At 40.0% G+C, this 24,437-nt stretch overlaps 1 protein-coding gene across 15 annotated transcripts in view; it reads left to right on the forward strand.

Annotated features, from left to right (window-relative positions):
• Positions 1 to 24,437, forward strand: part of PCDH15 (protocadherin related 15) — an 896,179-nt gene that overhangs the window by 676,721 nt on the left and 195,021 nt on the right. For all 15 annotated transcript variants that reach the window (XM_076339474.1, XM_076339470.1, XM_076339471.1 and 12 more), the window contains one exon: positions 18,889 to 19,095. In XM_076339474.1, coding sequence (XP_076195589.1) covers positions 18,889 to 19,095 — 207 coding nt within the window. The remainder of the gene's footprint in view (positions 1 to 18,888; positions 19,096 to 24,437) is intronic.

The raw sequence follows: 24,437 nt of genomic DNA on the forward strand, positions 1-24,437 counted from the left end.
GGATAATAAGGAAAATTATCAGTCTGTAAGAAGGATAATATGCCACCTGCTAGAATAATAAAAGTTTTAATGCTGTATTGTTCAGGGACCTTTTGAACTGGTATAATGTCTCAGGCTTGTACCAAATCAAATCTTCAGGTTCTTGTTTTGCACATTCTCAAATTTGCATTTCTTGCAGTGTTGAAGTTGTTGAATCTGATTCTATTTTATCTGGGGGGGTGCGATGTGTGATGTTTCCCTTTAAACAGAAAATACGCTATTTTTGTGGGACTCACTAAACTTAATCTTTAAAATATTCCCTCTGATATCAGGAGATCAATTTTTTTTTTCCCTGCCAAAATATTATGGAAAACGGTGAAATGGAAAAGATGGTTAAGTCAATACACAAATACTAGAACGTGTGAAGGCGGACAGGAAATTGGTGCGCTCATCTGTGGTATAAAAACTGCATTGCTGATAAATGTTGAATTCTTAAATAGGTAGACAATAGAAAAAGCTAAACTTCTTAGTAAGAAATGCTGGTTTTCAGCCTCCCTGCTATCTTCAGGAGATATTTGATGACAAGCAAGGAGGCAAACTTGTTGGCTGTCCTAGGGAAGCTCCTGTCACTTCCATTCCCTGCAAAGCAACAGGGGCTTTTACAAAAGAACATGTATTTTTTTTGTGTGTCCCATTGAAATTTCCATGTGGCAACTGCAGGGCTGTCACAATAAGCGTGTGGATTTAAAGCCTTTAAACTGAAAGGGCTTTCCAGTGTTAATAATACTGTAAGTAAAAATATAGTCTATATGAGACCCAAAATGTGTAAGGCTGTGAACATTATGAATCATAAGTGTTCTTTCCTTTTATAACACAAGCAACAGTAGGTAAAAGATTGTTCCAGAGATGCAAAAACACACCCCATACTACTAATTCCCTTTTTGAAATCAATTACTGCTTTTGGAGTAAGTTTTATTTATAAATACATGTGTGTCATTTGAAGATTTGTGTCCATAAAGGCAGGGACTTGCATGTCTCTTTGGAGAGCAGACATTTTGGAGAGAACAATCTCCTCTGGAGCAGATGGTCCTGCTTTACAGCAGGTAGTTGCTGGAGAAATCAAACCAAAGCTACAGTGAGAGGGAGTACACTTTCAGCAACCTCAAAGGCTAAAAAATAATTACATCTTTGATCTGCAGCCTTCCTGAAACATCTCCTGAGATTCTCAATAAAATAATAAACCTATTAAAACTACATTTCCTTAGCATTGTCGCTGTGGTAGCTATCCTCCTCCTGGAGGACAATGGTTTGTAACAGGAAAGCATGTAATCTGTTTAGTCCTCAATAGAGTTAACTTCACCTTTGGTACTTCTTTGCTTGTAGAAGGGGATATAGCTGCTTGAAGAAAATGGCAGGAGCTTTGATCACCTTTCTGGAAAAAACATGACCGTTGACTGTAGACATGACACTACATAGACATTTGAAATTCCAGTGTTACAAGAAAATTGGTTTGGGGTCCCATTCTGCAAGAAGTGATGTTGAACTCTCCAGCAGTAATACCTACTCTGTTTACGCTTCAGGCTTGAATCTTTGAATGGAGTGTGATTTCCAATTTTTAGAAGGCTTCCCCCTGCCGAATTGGCTGTGGCATTTATATAGATGTCTACTGTAGACATGATACTACATTCTTGTTACTAGCTCTAAAAAGCATCAGTGAGTTTTTATGGGGTTTTTTGAAGCATGTATATCATGAAACAAATAGGAAAATTAATCAAATTGATGCACTTTGATCCTTTCCTATTTGAATGTAGGTTATTTATCAATCAGACAAAATCTAACCTGACATTTCTGTTAAAATCAATTTGCAAAGTGGATGGGCTACTGAAGGCTAGAGGTACTTACATAGTGAATTAAATGCTAATGAATGGAAATGCTACTCTGTAGAGGAATTTACCACACCTGTAAGAGACCAGATTTTGATAAAATTTAGTTCATAGGGCCTACGTGTGGCTTTCGGAGTAGGCTGAGGATGAGGAGCTATACTACCACAAGGGCTGTCGGTCCGGCCCAAAGAATGCATATATGGAGATTTTGGGGGAGAAATTGTCACTAGCCGATCATAAAGAGTTTTTGCTTTATAAAAATACTTAAAAACATCATGACTTCTTAGACTAGTTCTGTGTCTTGTAGAACAAAAAGTGATCCTCCTCTAAATAAACAAATAGCCATGTTATTTACTATGATTACAGAAATTGTCAGCTCTGTTAAGACCCAAGGTGGTCCTACTAAAAATATGAATAGTAATATAGAGTAAAGGAGGTAGGGAAAGTGTTTTCTTTGCAACTGTTGCATAACCAGTTGATAATAAATGTCAGAAGTCAGCTCTCATTCTCCAACACATCAATATTGCAATGGGTTGGTATCCAGTAAGTAAGAAAGAATCAAGAATTTTGTTCATTCAGGATTGCTATAAAACCTGGAGGAGTTGCATTAGAAAAAAAAGACTGGAAGTATTTTGAGGCTAATGAAGTATAGGCATACCTTTTCACTTTATGGTTGTATCTCTGTAGTCTATGTTATTTACCTAGAACAATCAATACCTCAAATTTTCTCCAGTGTAAAGAAAATGCATGCATGTCAGATTCAAAATCAGGATAGGAATTTTATTTCTCTTGCAAGAATTGATTTTTTGTTTTTAATGGCACAGGGATACTTGTATTAGTGACTAAAAATACTTTGAATATTATAACATGAGGTGGAAAAATAGAGGAAAATTTTGTTGATCTCATTTGGACACCTGTGTACTGGGGAAATTAAATTTATAATGTAGTTTCAGAGTAGGTTTTCACGCAACCTGTATGGTTAATTCTTAAACCACTGTCTGTTGTATTTGATTGTATTTGTGCCATTGGGAAATTGGGAAGGATTCATGTAAATTGGACATCTCAATAAAAACTCCAGTTAGATTTTTAAAAAAAAGGAGGGGGTGTGCTAAGTTTCCCAGCTTCAAATAACATTTGTAGCCTGACTTTTTAATAAGACTTTTCCTTGGATCTGAGAGTTTTACAGCTCTTAGGGAATAGACCTTTACAAACAGAATTGCTTTGTGTCACAGTTCCTTGGTTTTTTTGGTGCCTTCCCAACAGTGTTGGTAACAGAAGTGTACTTCAACACCGTGCCGCAGCTGTGCAGAATATTTTGAAGAATATCCTTATAGAGTACTTTCCATATCTTATGTACCTATCTCAAAAATCTGTTATCCCCAGGTGGTGTTTCAGTCAGACTGGCATTAACCTCGTGACACATAATACCATAGAAACAATTCTATACTGGGATTGCGTTTCCTTGTTGTTAGGTGGCAACAGAAGGCCAACGCTGTGTGTCAGAGTTGAATAGACTGTTTGAAATTCCAGTGTTACAAGAAAATTGGTTTGGGGTCCCATTCTGCAAGAAGTGATGTTGAACCCTCCAGCAGTAATACCTACTCTGTTTACGCTTCAGGCTTGAATCTTTGAATGGAGTGTGATTTCCAATTTTTAGAAGGCTTCCCCCTGCCGAATTGGCTGTGGCATTTATATAGGCTGTGACTAGGCACAGGAGGTTTTAATAAATCAGTTCTACTTGCTTTGAGTATGTGTATAGAGACTGAGCCTGAGTATTAGCCAGAGCAAATTCCATGCTAATGAAGAAAGATTGTGTGTGAAGCTTGGCTACAAATATAAAGTACCATCCATTGGTGCACATATTTGATTACATGAATACTGTTGTGATAGATTGGATATTAGGAAAAATTTCCTCACCGAAAGGGTTGTCAAGCATTGGAACAGGCTGCCCAGGGAAGTGGTTGAGTCAGCATCCCTGGAGGTATTTAAAAATGTGGCACTTAGGGACATGTTTTAGTGGTGGACTTGGCAGTGTTACATTTATGGTTGGACTCGATGATCTTAAAGGTCTTTTCCAACCTAAATGATTCTATGATTCTGTGATACTGGCATGGCATGAGTTTGTGTGCCTTTTTCTCCTGCCCATCCCAAGAAACCGCCTGGGAACTGGAAAGGCCACTTTTTCTTTCTGGTGGAGGTGCTTTGGAACAGAGACATGCTCCCAGTATGTGTATTGGCTGTTCCGGTATAGTTAAGCCCTTTGCAATGTGCATGATTTTCCCTGATACAGATCTCAGCAGAAATGACAGAAACTGATGCTCTCCTACTACTCGTGCTGGAGGTTAATTGGTTTCTCTGTTCCTGTTGGGAACTTCATTGATCTCTCCTGTCCATTGCTCTCAAGGCTGTTGAAAATTTACTGTGCTACGTGAAAAGAAGGCATAGCTTCAGCAACAGTCTCAGGACCAAACTGTGAACAAATGTGCACTTTGAAGGCAGAAAGTAAAGTGTATATATGCCGTGTTTTGTATGGTCTATTCACTGAACAAAGACTGTTTTCTTGTTCGGAGTGGAAGTACAGGGAGACTCAGTGAGGATGCTTTGCCAGCCACTGGCAGGTGCAGAGGGCAAGGCTAAATGATCAGTTTTAAAAAACAGGTAGGTCATTGAGCACAGCACTAGGTTGGGGCCCTTGCTTTTTAAGAAACTTGGGAATTATCTCGAAGGTTGAAATACTGAAATAAAAAAGCTTATTATGAACCTGAGCTATTACAGAATCATAAAATTGCTGAGATTGGCAGGCATCTCTGGAGATTGTCCAGTCCAGCCCCACTGCTCAGGTTGGGGGTGGGGTGGGTGTTAAGCATCTCCAAGGAGTCTCCACAGCCTCTCTGGGCAACCTGCTCCGGTGTTTGACTACTCTCAGATTAAAAGAGTTTCTTCTTATGTTTATGTGGTAACTTGTATTTCAATTTTTATTTTTATTTTTTTTGCCCAGAACTGATCCCAGCACTCTAGATGTGTCTCACCAGTGCTAAGTAGCACTTGACCCACTGGCAACGCTTTTCGTAATGCAGCACAGGTTTGCTGCAAGGGTATTTTGCTCAATTCATCCACCAGGACCCCCATGTCCTGCTCTGCAAAACTGCTTTCAAGCTGGTTGGCCCCTAACGTGTACTGGTGCCTGGGGTTATCTCTCCCCAGGTGCAGGACTTGGCATTTTCCTTTTTTTGAACTTCACGAGACTCCCATCTGCCCATTTCTGAAGCCTGTCAAGGTCCCTCTGAATGGCAGCACACCCATCTGGCAAATCAGCCACTTCTCCCAGTTTTTTATTGCCTGCAAACTTACTAAGAGTGCACGTGGTCACATCAACTGGGTCATTAATAAAGATGTTAAACAGTGGTGGTATCACTGTCGACCCCTGGGTGCACCTCTGTTAACTGACCTCCAGCTGCGCTTCGTGCTGTGGGATCAGAACACTGTGTACCCAGCAATTCAGCCACCTTGTTGTCCATCTATCTAGTCCGTACTTCACCAGTTGTCTATGAGATCATATGGAGACAGTATCAAAAGCATTACGCATGTCAAGATAAATAATATCCACTGCTCTCCCCATACCCATCAAGCCATTCATCTCATTGTAGAGGCCTGTCAGGGTGGTTGAGCAAGAATTGCCCTGCATAAACACACACTGAGGACTCCTAATCTTCTCCTTGTCCTTCATATGTTTGGAAATGGTTCCCAGAATGATTTGCTCTACCACGACCTTCCCTAGCATTGAGGTGAAGTTGAGAGGTCTGTAGTTCCCTGGATCTTCTTTCTTGCCCTTCTTGAAGATAGAAGTGACGTTTGTTTTCTTTCAGACCTCAGGAACCTCTCTTAATTGCCATGAACCTTTCAAATGTAGTAGAGAGGGGTTTTACAGTGACATCGGCCAGCTTCCTTAGCATGTGTGTGTGCATCCCAACAGGTCCCCTGGATTCATGTATGTCCAGTTTGTTTAAATATATCCCTAACCTGATCCTCCACCAGACTTCCTTGCTCCAGACTTTTCTGTGGGTCTCAAGGATGGAGATTACTGAAGTCAGGTCTTGCCTGTAGAGACTTGAGAAGACAACGCCATTGAGTATCGCGGCCTTTTCCATGTTGCCTGTCGCCCTGTCCCATTCAGCAGCAGGCCTACATTTTCCCTAGTCTTCCTTTTGCTGCTGATGTACCTATAGAAGCCTTTCTTGTTGCCATTCAGTTCCATGTGGGCTTTGGCTTTTCTAAACCTGCATGTTAACCCTGAACTGTATGCTCAGTGTTTCTATAGTCTTTCTGCATCACCTGTCCCTAGTTCCAGTTCTTGTAGGCTTCCTCTTTGTGTTTTTGTCAGGAGCTCGTTGCCTATCCACGCAGGCCTGCTGCCAACTTTACTTGATTTCCTGCTTGTCAAAATGGACTATTTTCGGACTTGGAGAAGGCGATTTATGAGAGTCAACCAGCTCTCCTGCACCCTGCTTCTCTCTAAGACTGTATCCAATGGGATCCTGCCAAGGAGATCCCTGAGATAAGCCAAAGACTGCTCCTGTACTCTGTGTATTAATGTACAGACACTTCAGGGGGGGCATGTGGTCATGCTGACTTAACAGAAAGGCTTTGAGAGCTTTACCTATAATGCTGCTCTGTTGGCATTCCTTTATTTATGTGCATATGAGTGTGGTCCCCCTTCAGCCCTGCTTTAATGGTTATGGGGTCCCTCCTGCTCATATCACCCTGCAGGCTTTGGTGACCAGCCTGGGTCCACCACTTCCTCACTTGGTTGTTGGTTGTCATCTCTTTGCTGGGTTCATCAGCCGGTTGACATAGATGCTGTTGCCCCACCCTTACTATTCTGGTAGTAAAGATGAGGATTGACTGTAGAATTGCAGAAGGACTTTGTGAGACCAAATGAGTGGGTGATAAAACAGCTGATAAAATTAGGCATAGCTTAAAAATAAAGTGATACAAGTCAGAAAAGATCATCCTGGGCTTATACACAAGATGATGGGTTCTGGCATGACTTGGGAATGAGATGTTGACATTGTAACTGATAACTGAGCGTGAAGATTGGCACAGTGTTCTGTGGCTGTCAAAAAAAAAAAAGGCAAAAAAGCAAATTGAACATTAGAAATCATGAGGAAAAATAGAACAGAGGAAAAATCACCGCGGTACTGTACACATCCAGGCCGTGCACATGTCTTGACCAGAGTGCACAGCTCTGGTCTCTATCACAAAAAGGACAGAGCAGAACTGAAGCAGGTTCATATCAGGTGAGGAAGGAAGAAGGTACAATAGACACCCGTAAAATATAGTGTCACAGTTCTGAGATTGAAGAGGAATCAATAGTTCAGTTTCTCCTGCCGTGCAAGAGCTAGGGGTTATCAAATGAAACAAGCAGGTGGCAAGTTTAAAACAGACAAAATAAGGTGGTTGTTTCTCTAATATAGTTTGTCTGCTTTGACGGGCAGCGATGTGGGGCTGAAAGTTGACATGGGCTCAAGGGGAGGCAGGGCTGGCTCGTGGAAGAAAAGTCTATTGATATAAAGAGAAATCCAGGGAAATCTGAGCTGCTTACGTTATTCTTTAGGCTTGTGTCTTTGGCTGCAGCTGCAACCGTGATTTTGCACTGGATGGATTATTGTCTGTTCTAGTACAATTCCTCTTACGATGTTCTTTTATTATGAGTTTCAGAAAACACCAGAAGAAAACACAATGCTAGCAGGCAATGAGAAGACATGCATCAGTTGAGGCTCACTAGACTGGAAATTCCTGGACTGCTCTTACAGAAATGGTCCAAAGTCCATGTTTTTTGAGACTTAAAAAGTCCTGAATTATCTAACTTTTTTCACCACTTCAGAAACTTCATATCTGCATGTTTGGTAGGTTTTTGTAATAATGTCAGCCTCCAGCTCTTCTCATCCTGTTTTGATCTCTTGGCTCTGTTGACCTTTATTTGTTATCTTTGTTCAGGGTAGCTCTAATTTTCCCCTCTTCCAGTGTATCTTAACGAATATATTTTCCTGCATTTAAGAGGATTTGTGCTTATTCCTTGCTCTTCTGAATTTTAAAATGGTGCAAATAGGGATTTCAGCCTGAAGAGTAATGCCCCATTTATTTAGTTTAATCTACATGATAAAGACTTATTAGTTTGAAGTACCTGTCTGGGCTGCAGCAGTTGAGAACTTTGAGAAAACTTCACAGAGATAGCTATTGAATAGGTGTCTAGAAAGTAACCTATGTGTTAAAAAGCTCATCTTCCTCAGTATTGGTGTTTTCTCTCAAATTTCTTTGAGTAAAAAGTGGAAAATAAAATACAGACCCCATGACAAATATGGTTTTCCAAAAATATTTTGCCATTGGTCTGGAACTGCTTTGTTTTTGTCTCTCTCTTTTGAAACGCAACTGAAGATAGTCTCCTGTGATGTTCTTGCACAACAGTAGAGTTGTATCAGCTGTAATGGGAAACAGGGTGATTGCTCTGCCTCAAAATAGAACATGAACTGAACAAATGAGGGTGGTTTTGTACTCATGTTGACAGATTAGAAAAAGAATGGAAGAAATGTATTTTCATTAAGTAGTTGCTCAATCTAGTTCCTGACAATGATGAAATCTTAAAAATCATTAGTTGGGTTGAACTGCTGTGCATCTCCTGTACGTATTAAGTAGAATAACTGCTTTTTAAATTGGCTTTTCAAATGTTCACCCCTTATGTGAACTCAGTATTCAACTACTTCTCTTGGCTTATCACTGTCACAAAAGCATACCTAGTCCAAATAATCTGGAAATGTCTGTTCTTTGAGGTGGCCTTTTTTCCTATCTTGTGTGTAATACAGTGTTGAGAGTTGATATAGAACTGAAAATCTGAGTGTGGAGACAGGTTTTGTGTTTGTGAAGAAGGAGAGGAAAAAAAGGGTGCAGGAAAAGCAAACCCTTTCCTGTACATCAATAATACGTTTCTTCATATCAGTCTTTCACCAAAGTTACAACATACGTATTGAAAACAGCAAGTTTTTCCCATGTTTGGCAGCATCTCAGCATGGTAAATGTTTTTCCTTGCCTTTAGAGCATTGTTACAGGTACACATTAGAAAGACCAGTGATTGTGAGTTAAGATTGACCCTAAATTGTGTCATCACTCACAGAGCAATGAAAATATTAAAATCCATAAATGGTAGGTTCTGTAATGTCTTTTATTTACAGAAATAGCTGTATTTCTGAATAAAAGTAATTTACTCAAATAGAGTAAATGACTTTAGGACCTAACTGCAATTCGAAAAACTTTGGTTGTGAAGAAAAAAAGACTAGTGGCATGAAGAAGTTCATTTTAATGGACTGATTGGTTGCATGGGTTCCAAGAAAAATTCTTAGGGCTGATATTGGTGTAAACTAGACTATTGTCACCACTAGTATTTATTTTGCACTTTTTTTAGGTTTCAGACGTTATTGGACCAGTTATTTATTAGATGGTGATAACCTACCTTCATTTTTTTGGGTCAGGAGGTCTGTGATAAGTTCTATTGTTATTTTAGATACTATTTTCAGTGTTTTCATTATTGTGGCAAACAGAGCATTGTCTATTTTAACTGGATCAGAAAGGCAATATATGAATTTTAAAAATTGTCAGAAACATGCTGTTATGTGGGTGGTTGCGTATGCCAGATTTACCAGCAAGTCAAGAAAAACACACAGCAACAAAGGAATATAGGAATACTTAGTGCTGCTGCTTAGAATACGCTCGTATTCCCTCTTGCCAGTGTGGTGGTTTTTTTCCTGGATCTGAAGATTGCGTGTGTGTACACGTGTTAGAGTGGGCATTTTCAGGAGGGAATTGTAGAGACTTTCAGGCCTGATAAAGGTTGCATGCAAAAGGAAGAAGAAAGATTTCTGAACCTGAGTTTCTTGAAGCTTGAGTTTTACACCAAGGAAGGAATGATCCTTGTGAGGAAATATTTAAAGCAGCAAAGATGAGATCCCAGTCTGGTCCCAGGAGTGTTTCTATATTTTCTCAAATAGCTGTTTAATGTAGACATCGCTTCAGCCAGAAGGATAAATGAAATGCAAGCCTTTGTAAGTCAGTCTGCTGTATAATGGTCTTTAGGGGAGAGATTTCAAGGTAACCTATCCAAAATTTAATTACAACAGGATTTCTTGCAAAATTAATTCATTTTTCCCCTCCACCCTACAGAAATCGTGTCCCTTCTGAGCAATGTCAGTTCTGTCCAAGCGCTAGGTGAAGGGCAAATGTTATCTTGTCATATTGACCAGATAAGATCTTTTGGAGGAGGGGTGAGTAAATAACTCATCTTCATCATGGGTGCTGTTGAAATACTTAAAAGGTCTTTGCAGTTTCTTCTCAGGTTAGTTGCCACTACCGTTGCAGACTATGTGAAATTATGTTGTTAAATAGCTAACAAAGAAACCTGCTTCCAGCGTGAGCCCCTTTGCTCATACCCCTCCTGTAGTTTACCAGGGGTGATTCATGCTGGGCAGCTGCCTGCAGCACCATTCATCAGCACCACGCTCTTGTCGAAGCCTGCAGATCTGCTGCCTCTGGAGGAAACATCCACCTACCTTTGCTTTCCTTAAGTCTCAGACCTTCTTGTAGATCATTTGAAGGTCTCACTTCCACTCTCCCACACTGCATGTACATGTAGCCTGTCACCTGAAGGAGAAAAAAGTTACTTATGTCCCAACTGTTGTTAAGATGTGTTAGTTCATGTTTATTCCCAGGCACCACTTTCCCCTCAGCTCCACTTGCTCATCCTCCTGTTGGGACTGGAGGGTGGAGAGAAAGAAGCCTGGTTTTCTTTTTTTTATTGATGCTCAAACTGAAGAGTGGGCGTGAACATGCCCATTACTGGTGCTACTACTGCCCGAAATGCACCAGCTGATGGTGCTTGCAGGTATGGACCTTGCAATTTTTATCATAAAACAGCGTGTCATGAAGAAATATAGTTACAGTGAAGTAATGCACCTTCTCTGAACTCACATCAGGCCTGGGTGAGGGATAAAGGTTGCTTTGCCCAGTGGAGCACTTCTCTGCATGTGCAGAAACACGCTGAAAGGCACTACATGAAAAAAAGAAAATGGGACATCCTGGAATCCAGACTCTGTTGGTGCTATGCAGCAGCTAAGCAGGGAGGTTAAGAGCTAGAGCTTTGGATTTAGGCCCCTGTATTTCACCTATGCTCAGCTTTGTACTCTGAAGTTATTCTCATGGATCTGTCTCACAGCCTTTCCTCTTTACCAGCTATGTGGAGTTAAGATGCCAGTATGAGTACTGAAGTCAAAAAGAACAGAAAAGAAAGTGAGGCTATTTCATTGTAGGACTGATAGATAGCAAATGTAATAGTATCTTACTGTAACCTTAAGGATGTGAAAGTAAAATTGTGTGGCCTTCCATGTAGCAACCAGGGTTTTTGAGAATCTCTTCATTCAGCAAAGTCTGTTACTGAACTATATGCAATAGTGATTGGATGTCAGGTATTTGTTGACCCCAGCATTATGGTAGTTGTAGTTGGCAAAGTCTGGCGAAATCCGATTTAAAGTATCTTGAGCTGAATGTTTTGAATTAAGATAATCTGAATTTGACATACACCTCCATTACCTTCACTGGATGCTGAGCAAGACCTTTAAAAGCCTAATGGGCAGAGCCTGGGAACAAACAGGGTAGTATTTATACAATGCTGCTTCTGTCTTTGTAGTTAAGTTTTGAATGAATGATGGAAGGGATGATGCTGAGATAAGTTTAAGCTAGGTTGGAAGAGGTGGCAGCCATCTTCCCAGGAGGTCAAAGCTGTGAGTTAACACTGCTCAGAAATAACAGCTGAAATGGAGAGGCAGGGACCTGCTGCGTTGCTTTAGACCGGTGGCTGGAGAGGATGCAGGCGTAGAAGCAAGGGCTAGCAAGGTAAAACAGAATCAAAGCTGGAAAGAGAAAATATATCTTCTGTGTGGCAGGTTAGATAAAGTTGTGCAGTGTGTGTCTGGCTGCTCTGCTGGATACTTGAGCCATTAACCACCAGGATTGTTAGGAGTTGTTGGGTGTTTTGTTGTTGGGATTTTTTTGTTTGTTTGTTTTTGTTTTTTTTCCCCTTCTAATTAGCCTATTAAAATTCACTGGGGAGATCAACTCTGAGGTCTTGTGGAGGAGCAGCAACATGGAAGTGTCTTAGATAAACTGCAGGCTGTTTGGTTTTCATGCATCTTATGATAGATTTTCTGGACTAAGTATTCCTGAACTGTTATACAAGGGTGCAGTGCAAAAGTCTCATTCTGTGAATCCATGGAGAAATAGGAACCCTGAGTTTAAGCAAAGGTGACTGTTTTGCTTTCTATTAGATGATCTGCTCGAGGGTAGGAAGGCTCTGCAGAGGGACCTGGACAGGCTGGATCGATGGGCCCAGGCCAACTGTATGAGGTTCAACAAGGCCAAGTGCCGGGTCCTGCACTTCGGCCACAACAACCCCATGCAGCGCTACAGGCTTGGGGAAGAGTGGCTGGAAAGCTGCCTGGCAGAAAAGGACCTGGGGGTGCTGGTCGACAGCCGGCTGAACATGAGCCGGCGGTGTGCCCAGGTGGCCAAGAAGGCCAATGGCATCCTGGCCTGTATCAGAAATAGTGTGGCCAGCAGGAGTAGGGAAGTGATCGTGCCCCTGTACTCAGCACTGGTGAGGCCGCACCTCGAATACTGTGTTCATTTTTGGGCCCCTCACTACAAGAAGGACATCGAGGTGCTGGAGCATGTCCAGAGAAGGGCAACGAGGCTGGTGAGGGGTCTGGAGAAACAAGTCTTATGAGGAGCGGCTGAGGGAACTGGGGTTGTTTAGCCTGGAGAAAAGGAGGCTCAGGGGAGACCTCATTGCTCTCTACAACTACCTGAAAGGAGGTTGTAGCGAGGTGGGTGTCGGTCTCTTCTCCCAAGTAACTAGCGATAGGACGAGAGGAAATGGCCTCAAGTTGTGCCAGGGGAGGTTTAGATTGGATGTGAGAAAAAATTTCTTTCCTGAAAGAGTGGTTAAACATTGGAACAGGCTGCCCAGGGAAGTGGTGGAGTCCCCATCCCTGGAGGTATTTAAAAGACGTGTAGATGAGGCACTTAGGGACATGGCTTAGTGGGTGGTGGTGTTGGGTTGACGGTTGGACTCGATGATCTTAGAGGTCTTTTCCAACCTCAATGATTCTATGATTCTAAGACTAAACTGCTTTGCATGGTGGGAGATGACATTGTGAACCTGGGGCGTGTGGAATGGAGAAGACGGGTGCTTCCAGCTCTGAATAATGCTGATAGCCTGCTAAGTCGTCTTCGCCCACAGCATTCCTCGGCAGCTGTACCCCCTCGACTGTCCAGGTATCCCCACCATGGGTCTTTCCAGCTCTCCTGTGCTTTGCCCTCCTCCAGTGGCAATGAGCACAGGGAGCAGAGATGGTGCAACAGGAGCACCAGTCTTGCCCATGCATCAGTGTCCATCTGGAGGTTGTTCTGTTGTCAAAGGTTAGTTTATCTCACCAGATTCCTGCTAGCTCGACAGGAAAGAAAATTCCATATTTTTGTTTATTTTCCTGAAGATTCAGGGAGTTTATCGCATTGCTTTCATTTCTCCTTTCTTTTGGGGAACTGTTTTGTCTAATGCTTTGAATAAGTGAACTTCATGTTGTTTCTGTATAGAAAACATTTCTTCAAGTTCGTAACCCAGTCAGTTGCTCTTCACTCCTTCCACGATATCTTTGGTGAGACTGGTTTCATGTCATCTCTAGTCATCTTCCATAAGGATAAAATTATGTGTTGGCCACTACAAATATAAGCATTCTGCAAACTGCATGTAAATGTTCGACACTGCACTTAAACTGCTCTAGCAGCAGATTACATAATAAATTTAGCTAAACATCTTTGATTTGAGAATTAACACATTTCACATTATTTTGTCCTTTTTTTTTCCTTAGGTGCACTCAACTACTTAACTAAAGCAGTAGTTGCCAGAGTATAATCCTGTGCTTCTTTCTCTGTGTATCTCGGGGGTGGTGTGAAGGTACCTGCTGTTCTCCCATCAGTAATATTCATAACAATGTGAAAGTCTAAAGTCTTCATCACTGTGGTGAAGGCTTCATTGCACGCTTGTTCTTTTTTGCTCTGTTAGTGCCTCCTTATGATTGTGTATCTTCAACCTGAACCATCTAGCCAGCTTCACTGCAGACTGCTCTTTTCACCGAAAAACTGTGGGGTCCATTTAAGTTCATATAATATCCTTGGGTTTATTTGAAAGATCACTCATTGTTTTGACAGCAAAGCACATTCTTTTGGGGACTAGAACCGGGATGCTTTGTGTCTTAAGTATCAGTGGCTTTCTTTCTGAAAGAAATGTAAATTGTCTATTCTTTGTGCTCCAAAATATGTGTTAGGAAGCAGAGATGCTCAACCTGTGGCCAGCAAGCCCAAGCTAGCGTTTAACAGGCCACTATGAGGAAAAACTGTTTTCGCTAACAGCACTGAATGTTTGGAAGAACTTACATATAAATTCATCTCTTTAAAAAAAAAACCAAAAAAAACCACCCAAAAAAAACCCAAGAAAAAGTTAAGGAATAGGGGAATGCAGCAAAAATTGACAATATTGCAGGTATAGTACATTTTTTGAGAATTATTAAGGGTATGCATCAAAGGTACAAGAACTGCTCCTAGCCAAGCATTGCTTCTGGGAATATGTTTATGTAACATATGAAAACAAACCAATTTCTCATATTTTATATGAAACTCTTTGTATCAAACAAAAGAAAAAAGAAGTGGCTGTTAAAGAAAATGATTTCTTAAAAAAAAGTTCTTTGAAAGTGAATATTTGTAACTAGCATCTTACTAATTTCTTCTTTAGTTCTTTATTTGCTTTGTTGGACCCATCATTATGTGTAAAGGCCAAAAGGAAAAAGAACAGTTACTTGTATTTTCCGGTGGGTTAAAACAGAACAACTGTGGAAGAGGCCTTGTAAGGAAATGAACAATTTGTTCTCCCTTCCAGCTTTCAGCTAAATCTTTTCAAAGAGAGGAAGAGCTTATATCTTTCTGCTCTTATGAATATTAGAGCTGGTTTTTTAAGATGTAACTGTGTACTATAAGGATCAGAAAATAGATACTTTTCTCCATGGAGGTTGTGTTTTATCCTTCATATTGGTCAGAGCAGTTTCAATGTAAAGTGATAGCACTAGTCTGTAAAACTGATTAAAAGTCAGTTTTAGTGACAGTCCCACAAGTGGGTATGTTGGATTAGAAAAGCAGAAATTTTACAAATCTACTAAAACAGCATTAAAGGAAGGTATACTAAGAGTTGGTTACTATTTCAGCACTTTTTTTTTTTTAAAGTACTTCCTCTTACCAGAAGTGTTTTGCTTTACATTCTTCTGCTGTTGTAAAAGAAGATTCTTTTTGAGTAGGAAATAAGATCAGATACAAAGGGCTCAGACACTGCTGTAGCTAATTCTGCCTGGCCCTTGAAGAGGAATTTCAGGTCCCGATGTTGGCACTGGGGTTTGCTATTTGGTGCTGGTGAAGAGCCAGGTGGGTAGGGCAGCAGAGCGAGTGCATTCGTACCTGTCTCACTTCCTGTGCCTGAGCACCAAACCCCGAGAACTGAGCTCTGATGCTTTGGGGATTTCCAGTCCTACCCTGATACATCGATTTCTGGATTAGTTTTGGAAAGGAGGCACTTTGATTGGTGGTTTCCAAAGCTTGCTTTTTTTTTTTCCCCTAAGTATAGGTGTCTTTGGAAACAAAACTTAATTAGATGGCAAGAGGCGAGCTGGATGTGGTGGTTTTCACATGGTAGCCTTGCAGTTGAGCACTTGCTAAGGAAGTGAAAGAGTAAAGTTGCGTTGTGTCCTGGTGCAGCGCTGGTGCTGTGTCCTGGTGCTGCAAGAAACGCTTGTTGCTGGCAACAAGCAGTTGAGAAGCGACTGTGACTTTCTGAAGGATTAGCTGCCTAATACTGCCCAGTTCTCAAATGGGGAGGCCAAAGTTAATTATTTTGACCAGTGTACCCAACCTGGTGAACAAAAAGGAAAGCACCTGCAAAGTTGAAGTGCTTTTGAGTTGAAGTGCCCACTGAGGAGTGAATCCTTTTCATTGTAATTTTGGTCTCCAGGGCCTAAAATTTTAAGTCCAATCTTAGGAGCACACAACCTTCTTTGTATTTGACCATATGTAATTTAGAGCACTGCCCTTTCCTTCAGAAAGACGCTGCAGTACTGTGGTGATGATGTGGTAAACGCCCTGCATAGATGAGTATTTCCTCTTTTAACCCGGGATGGGGTCTGTGCTCTCTTATGCTTTAAAGCAAGGCCATTATTGCGGCAGTTCAAGCTATTAAGAAGATTGGGACCCTCTGTTCTTTGCATTTTCCTTTTTTTAGACTCTGTTGCAGTTGCAAGGAACATCAAGGTTTTTATAAAGAAACTTGCAGCAGTTGTGTGTAAACTTTTTACTGTGAAGAGGCCTATTTTTTTATGAAATGAGACAGTATTTAATGATGCTCAGCCATAGATCTGCTTGTAAAATAGAATTGGATCAGTATGTATTTGTTGCTCATAGAGTGGACTTTTTTTCTCAGGGTTTTTTTTTTCATGTTTTTAGTATATCAACTTAGGCAAAAACTCTCTATATCGGGACATTTTTGAAGTTTCATCCTGCTGGGTCAGTAGCCAGAGTACTTCCAAGTAATTTTGGTGATGTTAGTTTTTAGACATGAAGTTTATTTTCATTCAGTGGAGCATCAACTTCAGAATAAATCTCACTTCTGTAAATTATGTTCAGCATTTGGGAGTCACTTATCCAGTCTCCAATGCTATTGCCAGCTACTACTATATCGGATTTGAAATATGTTGCTGTTAACTTCTGCAGGACCAGGATTTCCCCAGGAATGTTTGAGTGCTGCTCTGTTGAATGAAATTCAGTGCAATTGGAAGGTTTCTAATTAAATGCTAATAAAACCGATATATGTGATTCTCTTACAATGACCGGTGTGAAGGCAGACTTTCTCAGCTAATGCAAATCTCTTTAAAATTGGCTGGGATCACCCAGAAGCATCAGTCTCGTTGGGTGGACTGGAGCCTGGTATACTATTTTCCTGTCACATGTTTTATTTGAATATGAATAATTGAAGCTGGCTGAAAAAAGATATTAATACTTAATATGGTAGTAATTATTTGAGGCAATTACGGGTTTGATCACTGGTAGTATCCTTTATCCCTAGAAGCATGTAAGAACAGCAATAGATAAATATGTTGCCTCCTGCACCCTAGTTACTGAAATCTTAATGTGCCAGTGAATTAACTAGCAGAACTCCAAATTTCTTCAAGAGTTTTGTCTCATTAACAAAAATTAATCTCCTAGGAAAAGCCTTATTAATTTCAGATACTAGCGCCTGCTTATGTAAATCCACTTGAGAGATCTGACCTTATCCTCGTGAGTCAGAAAATAGCCACGTACAAGCAGATACGTTGGTGGTTGCTTTTAAATCTGTGCCAGTATCACTGTTGCCCATCTCTTGGTCAGGAGTAATCCTGATATATTGTAAAGAGGAAAAGAAACTTTTCCTAAGAACTGAGTGTTTCGAATGAGTTTCTCATGAGTTACTAAAGGTGTCATCACCTACTTTGAACAAAATAACAATTTTTATGTTTATACTTCTTTTTACTTGAAATGGAAGTTTTTATCATCAACAGCATACTATTGTTGCTTGGTAAACAAAGCAAAGCTTTATACAGAATTAACATTTTGCAGACAAAAGAAAGAGTGTCTAAAGAAGAAATTAAAAATAACTAGTTGATGAAATCAAAATGGCATGTTTCCGGAACAAGGCTGCTCAGATGTTGGATTTGAAAAATGAGGAATTATCTGTTTTGAAATGGGAGAAATACCAGAATGAAAATAAAATCTCTGCAAACAAAAAGTACTGTTAACAATAATTTAGGTACTGTTCTCTCTCTTCTGAAATATTTTTACACCTGAGAAGTTTATTACACAATACACTTCCCGTGTCTGCAGAAAGGTAATAGTGCACTACTGCTGCAGTCCCAGGGTCTGTGTGCTTACAGATTTTTGCAGTGAAGCTATAGGAGTAGGAGACTGTCTTACAGTACCTACTATTGCCTTGCTACAGAGACATGTGCAGGACTATAATTAGAACTGGTTTGCTCTTTATAAATTAAAGAACAAATTACTTGTTGTCTTCTACTTCCCTTGTTTATTTACTTTAATTAGTCATAGGTAGTAAATTAAAAAGAAAACAACATCATACATTTATATTGGATTAGCACACTGGAATGGGCAACTAGTACTTTTACATTTAGGAAGTTTGAAAATAAGAATAAATGAGGTGAAACTTGTATCAGTGAGTAAATCCTGGTAGGTGAGGCATTGCCATTGAAAAGTGGGGGTTATTAATTGAAGTAAAGAATTTTGCTTGACATTCAAAAACAGGCAAAACCAAAATTAAAATCTCACTCATTTAACACTAGAAAGACGGATTTTGGGGGGGAGAGAGAAAGAGTCATATCCAGGGCAATATGCCCTTCCAGTAATTTGTAGCAAGTACCATATGTCCACGTGTACTGTCGTCATCTTTTGGTTTTAACTCTCTTGCTGGTGGTGTGGTGTAGGTTCTGTTGTACAATCAGCAGTTTCCAGTTTTGTTTCATCCTTCCTAAGATTTTCCAAAACTCTCAGTACTGATAGTTTAAGGAACTATGTTTGTATGTATGCTCTATATAGCTTTGAGTTTCATTGTGGCTACTTAAAAGGTTATTGTGACTGAAACTCTTTTTGCTCTTATATCCTAGCTAATTTTTGTTTGGTATTTCTTTTTTTCCTGATGCTAAGTTTCATAATAGGGTGATCTATACATTGTTATTTGTTTTTGTAACTGGATTGCAATTCTGAAACGTAAGCCAACACCAGTTAGTAACTGTTCGTAGTTTTACGTGGCTGAGAGCCTTTGACAAATGAGGTATTTTTTTAGGCTGAACAAGACAATGGCCATCCTCTTCCTGCCTTTGCCAATCTGCATATTGAAGTCCTTGATGAGAACAATCAGAAGCCTTATTTCACAAGATCTACGTATGAGGGCTTCATCCTCGAATCCTCCCCAGTGGGAACAACCATCTCTGATAACCAGAATCTGACTTCTCCACTACAAATCGTCGTGTTGGACAACGATGTGGAGGAGGTATGTTTCTTGTTCTTTTATAGTGTCATACTGGTGTTTACATTTTTATGATTTTCAGAGTTCTTTCTTTTTTCATATTTTTTTATTGAGACAAAACTGGTTTGATCAATAAATAAAAAAATCTTGCTATCATTGTTATGGTTTCTTTTTTGTTTTCCTTCTGAGTTCAAATAGATTTGAAAGTGCGTCTGAACTGAAAAACTAATCTGTATTTTACTCAGCTCTCCTTAAGATTGTGTTCTGTTAGAGATGGTGAATGCTTAGTGTGAAGAGGGAAAAAAAATGCATTTTTTTTGAGAAGGATGAGAAGGATGAATCTGCCACACAGTGTGGGGAAATGGGAGAGAGAAGCTCAAAGTGGAAGGAATTAGTAGTTTGAACAAACCAGGAAGAAGAGGAATAGGAGGGCAGGAGGCTAGAAGTTCAGTGCATTCTTCCATTCTTTGCTCTGCCCGGATTTTGATACTAACATTACTCATAGTAAAAATTGGGCATCTTCAAAAGAATAGTAACCAAGTAGTAACAATACCACGCCTCTAGGGCTAACGTTTCTTCTGTTCTCACCAAGGCTGTTGCTGTTAGGTGTTTTTTTCATACCGTTTCTTTTACCTCTAATTACTGTTGTGTCCCCTTTGCTCTTTTTTGTTTCTGTTCTTCTGTTCTCTTGTTATCTTCAGATATGTAAGGAAAGCTAAGTTGTAGGCATTAGGTTTTGTAGTAATATTTATAGTATATGCCAATACTCTTTAATAAAGTTTTTAACCTGATAGTCTGAAAACAATCTTCTGTTTTTGAAAGTTTCACTTTTGACATAGGCAAATTCATTATTTTTGAGAAACACCGGAGGCCGTTGTCAATGAAAGATCCTTTCTACATCACTGTCTGCATTAGCTTCTTAGGACAATAAATCACTCTATTTTAAAGCCCAAACTCATGCAGAATATCTCCTTACTGTCCATTAAAATATCTCAGTCAATTTATGGGCATTCATAAAAATCGGTTTGAAGGCAAGTGGAAATGGCTGTTGGATCTGGCTTTCTTAGGGGCTGGATAAAAGGTATGGAATACGTGCATGTGGCAGTCATCAGCAGCCATTGCTGATGATTTGTATTACTTGTGAAATACTCGTTTTAAAATTTCAAAAACAATTACTTGCTCAGCATTGCTTTTGTTAAAAGCAAAGCAGTTTTCTTGTTTGATCAAATTAATGGGATCTTGTAGGTTGCTTAATATAGGAATAAGAAAGGTGTGCAGGCATCAGGTATGTGTTTATATATGTATATGCTGTCTGATTGTGTTGTATAAAATCTGTTCATGTAATGTGTGCCCGAACACAACAGCAATCAAATCGTATGAGTTAGTGTCCACAGTTCTAAGTCCTTTTTAAGCTACTAAATTGAGAGATTTTCTCGGAAGGCTGCTTTTAGGTCTGTGATCCTTATGTGTATTAAACAAAAAAATATGGGGGTAATTTTAGATGTTTTAGCACAAGCAAATTGGTTTCTTACTTTGTTTTATCCACACCTTCATGAAAGTACTAGTAAAACCCTTTGATTCAAATACGTGTTGGTGCATATCTGTTTGTTACAGAAATCTGGAATTTTAGGGCATTATTTATGCCCACCTTATAACACGCATGACTGCATATTAACTTTACAAAAATGGGAAGAGAGGCTATTAATCACCTGAAGAGTGGAAGACTGAAACCGAGCAAGTCTGTCTGTGAGACTGATAGACTTGCATGTTAGATAGGTATGGTCTGAAACTCAGAATAAGGGTTTCTGGTAAGCTGGAGAGCTTGCTGTGAACCGTTTCTGCCTGGATTGCTACACTGCCAGTTTGGGTGACAGACAGCCGAAAATAGTACAGAAATCTCACTGTTAATCCACAATGTGCTGCTGGTGTTTTTCTATCTGCAAGTCCACCAATGTTGCAGGGACTGAGATATTTGCCCTCAAGGCTTTGTAGCTGCAATGACCTAGGAAAATCCTACTGTGCATACAAAGTCCACGGTGGTAAAAGAAGTCGTGCAGCATGGCTGGTGAGGGAGGGGCTGAATCCGTTGTGCTTGAAATAATTCAAAACAACTGTTCTAATTAAAGAGAATTTTGGGGCACTCTCCTATTTCCTAGTAGAGGATATTGTTACACAAAAGGAATGACAGAAAGACTTTGGACTTCATTAACCTCCAGAGGTTTTTCAGGTTGTAGTTCATAGTGCTCTGATTAACCTTTCCCTGGCAGTTGCACAACTCTCCCCACAAGATGTCAAAGGCAGATTTGATAATACAAGGTTCTTTGATGTAACTGCATATTAGATCATATACGAGACTGAAAATTAAGATTACTTTGAAGTGTTAAATTCTGAATTTGGGGTGACTTTTTGAATGAATCATGTAACTACTAACCAGGTAGTTAGTATAGCCCATGATATTTGTATACTCTCAAACTGCAAATATTTAATTTCAAAAACTTCTGCATGGAAGAGTAATTTCTTCCTTTAATATAAACTACTTCATGAGGTTTGTAATGTAATCCTGGTATTAATGTTCCCCACTGAAAGTGCTTTCTGTTACTGATTTTGTCAGTACAAGTTCAATACCTCAAGTTTTGAGGGGTGCTCTGAAATTCATCACAAGCAGTTTGACCAGAGGGCTCCAGACTTTATTGTTGTGCCTTCTCTGTAGTATATCATCTATATCACTTCCCATGAAGTTATCTCAATGTTTGGATGTTGAATAGGGTGGTTCCTTAATATACTTGTGTTTGCCTGCAATAGAAATTTCAACATAGGTGTGGCCCAAATATGTGTAGTTTTAATTGCATCATTAATAATAAAAAAAAAATCTGTCCAATCAGCAGCACATATTTCAATTGGGAGCACTAACATAATTTAAATAACGTGCATCCAAAGATGATGAAAAATAAGTTTATCATTCTTGAACACAAGCTGCTTTAGGCAGCTGATTAGAAGTTGTTAAATATTTCTGTGTCTCAGTACAAATAGACCTGAAATTTCATATCCACAGGAAATGACCATTCAAGGGCCCAAAAGTATTTCCTAGTGAACTTAACACTTGGTTGTTTTACATAATGTTTTTATTTTCATTTGATAATGAATAACAGTTTGGTTAAGTTAGTGACAATCGAGTTCAGTCACATGACACAAAATGAGACAGAGCCAAAAGTTTTCCAGTGAAATTTTTTTTTTTATTATTGAAAAAGTGTAGTATTTCAGTGTTGCATGATGAATAACTTCCAAGGATTTCTAGACGGGGAAATGATGTGGCATAAAGACTTAACTTTGACACCCCACCCCATCCCCCCGAAGTTAGGACAAAATAATGAAGATCTCTGGTCCTGCTGGGATGTAATGCTGTGTGCCGGGGGAGATGGGCTGTGGTGGAACCTGGCCAGTGGCCCTCACGTTCTGTCCTTCTCCTTGCTGCTAGGATGGCTCTGTACCTGCAAGGCCACTTCCCTTAGGGATGGGGGGATAAGGGCCAGCAGCACAGCCATAAGTGCTCATTACCAAGCCTGGGAGATACAGGGGGAGGGAAGGGGTGCTCTGTCTCAGCAACCTGAACTGCTCAAGGAACCTGGTGCCAGATTCCGTGACTGTATCAGTCTTCTCTCTTGCATGTTTTGTTGATGCTTAAGGCCAACCAGATCTGATCCATCAGATCTGCCAGAGGCGATGGGTCCTCTCTCTTTCCAGAATGCTGTAGACTTATCTCAGGACATAGAGAAACCTGCCTGCAGCCGCAGAGAGATGATCAGGCTCGTCCTCGGGTGGAAGTGCTCTGTGGAATTTCCTATTCCTTTGGCATCACCTGACTCATGCCAGCACAGCTCTTTCCAATTCTATGAAATGATACAGGTGTAACATGGATGTGAGGGAGGAGAGAATCAGATTTAACTGCCTGTGTGTGTGCCTGTTAATACGTGTGTCAGTGATTCATGTACTGCTTATAACCTGTTGTGGGCATGAGACTTCCAGCAGAGTAAGCCTGGGAGTGCAGCAATTGCGTATAACTCCTACATAAAATGGCCAAACAAACTAAAATGACAGGAACCTTCTTGCTGGGACTAGATGGTAGCTCAGGGTTGGGTTAGTAAGCGCAGGTAATGCTTATTAACTTCTGCAGGTCTTAATGTTCTTATGGCTTCATTGTATCTTAGTAAATTGATGTATTTAGTAAGGAGGGATTGCTGATGAGAAGTTGAGATAGGTCCTGTACATGCTTGTGCATGTTAGTTTCCAATACTGACACTGGCTAAACATAATGTATTCAGTCTTCTAATTGATAAATCAGGTGAGATTATATTTCATATTAAAATAACTCCCTGTCCTCAGATAAATGTATGAAGAAAGTGAGTGGTCATCTTAACTGTGTATCTTAAGAAAAAAAGAAACCAACCACACTCTAAATTTAAACGTTGTGGGAATTATAATAGGGTCCTGCTATAAATCTTCCAAAAATTAATTTATAGATGTGACACTGCAAACAGACCTTTAACTAGAGCAGCACTGCCAAGTGCAGATATAATTAAGTGGTCTGTTTAAATGGCATAAATTAAATTAAGCCACACAAGTACCTTAAGACCTGAGTAAACCAAAGCTGAGATGAGGCGTTTAAACAGTATGATCTGATTGCTGTTTACATAAGGCTTCCCGAGCCACTTGCTTCCTTACTCCTTTGCTTCCATGGGAGAGTACTAATTTCTTCTACTCTGGTGGTTAGGGTTGGTGAAAAAACTACAGTAACTGCCTTACTGCCGTGTATGCCCAATCTTGCTGAATCTCTCTTAAAAAAACCACAATCAAACAAACACCACCACCACCCCCCTCAAAAAAAAAAAACCAAACCAAACCCAAAAAAACCCCACAACCAAAAAAACCACCCCAGGATTTAAATTCCAAGTTGAAAGAAGCTAATCAGCATTCATATCCATTAAATACTACTCAACTGCCAAGGTGTTTACTGATACCACGTGCAGTGTCTTGATGAATAAACTTGGGATGTAAGGTAATTTGTGCATTGCACATTAGAACACAAAATTGATGTCATGTTTATAAGGTGTGCCAGCATGTGTTCAAAAGCATTTAACATGTCCCAGCACACATTCAGAAAAGGACCTGTGCAGTAACCCTGATGCTTCTGCGGACGCCTACAGCCCAGTGCAGCATCTTTGGGCAGTGGAATATGATGCAGGTCAGTTATTACCATAGGTTCCTCTCCAGATCCTTTTCTGCCAGACCAGTTTCTTGTTTTATGTTTCCATTGTCTATGAAGTTGAAGTCAGACTAAGTAGATGGTTGCTCAACATCTGTGTTTCCAG

This window comes from Aptenodytes patagonicus, chromosome 5 (genome assembly GCF_965638725.1).
Source record: "Aptenodytes patagonicus chromosome 5, bAptPat1.pri.cur, whole genome shotgun sequence".
NCBI classification, from domain to species: domain Eukaryota; kingdom Metazoa; phylum Chordata; class Aves; order Sphenisciformes; family Spheniscidae; genus Aptenodytes; species Aptenodytes patagonicus.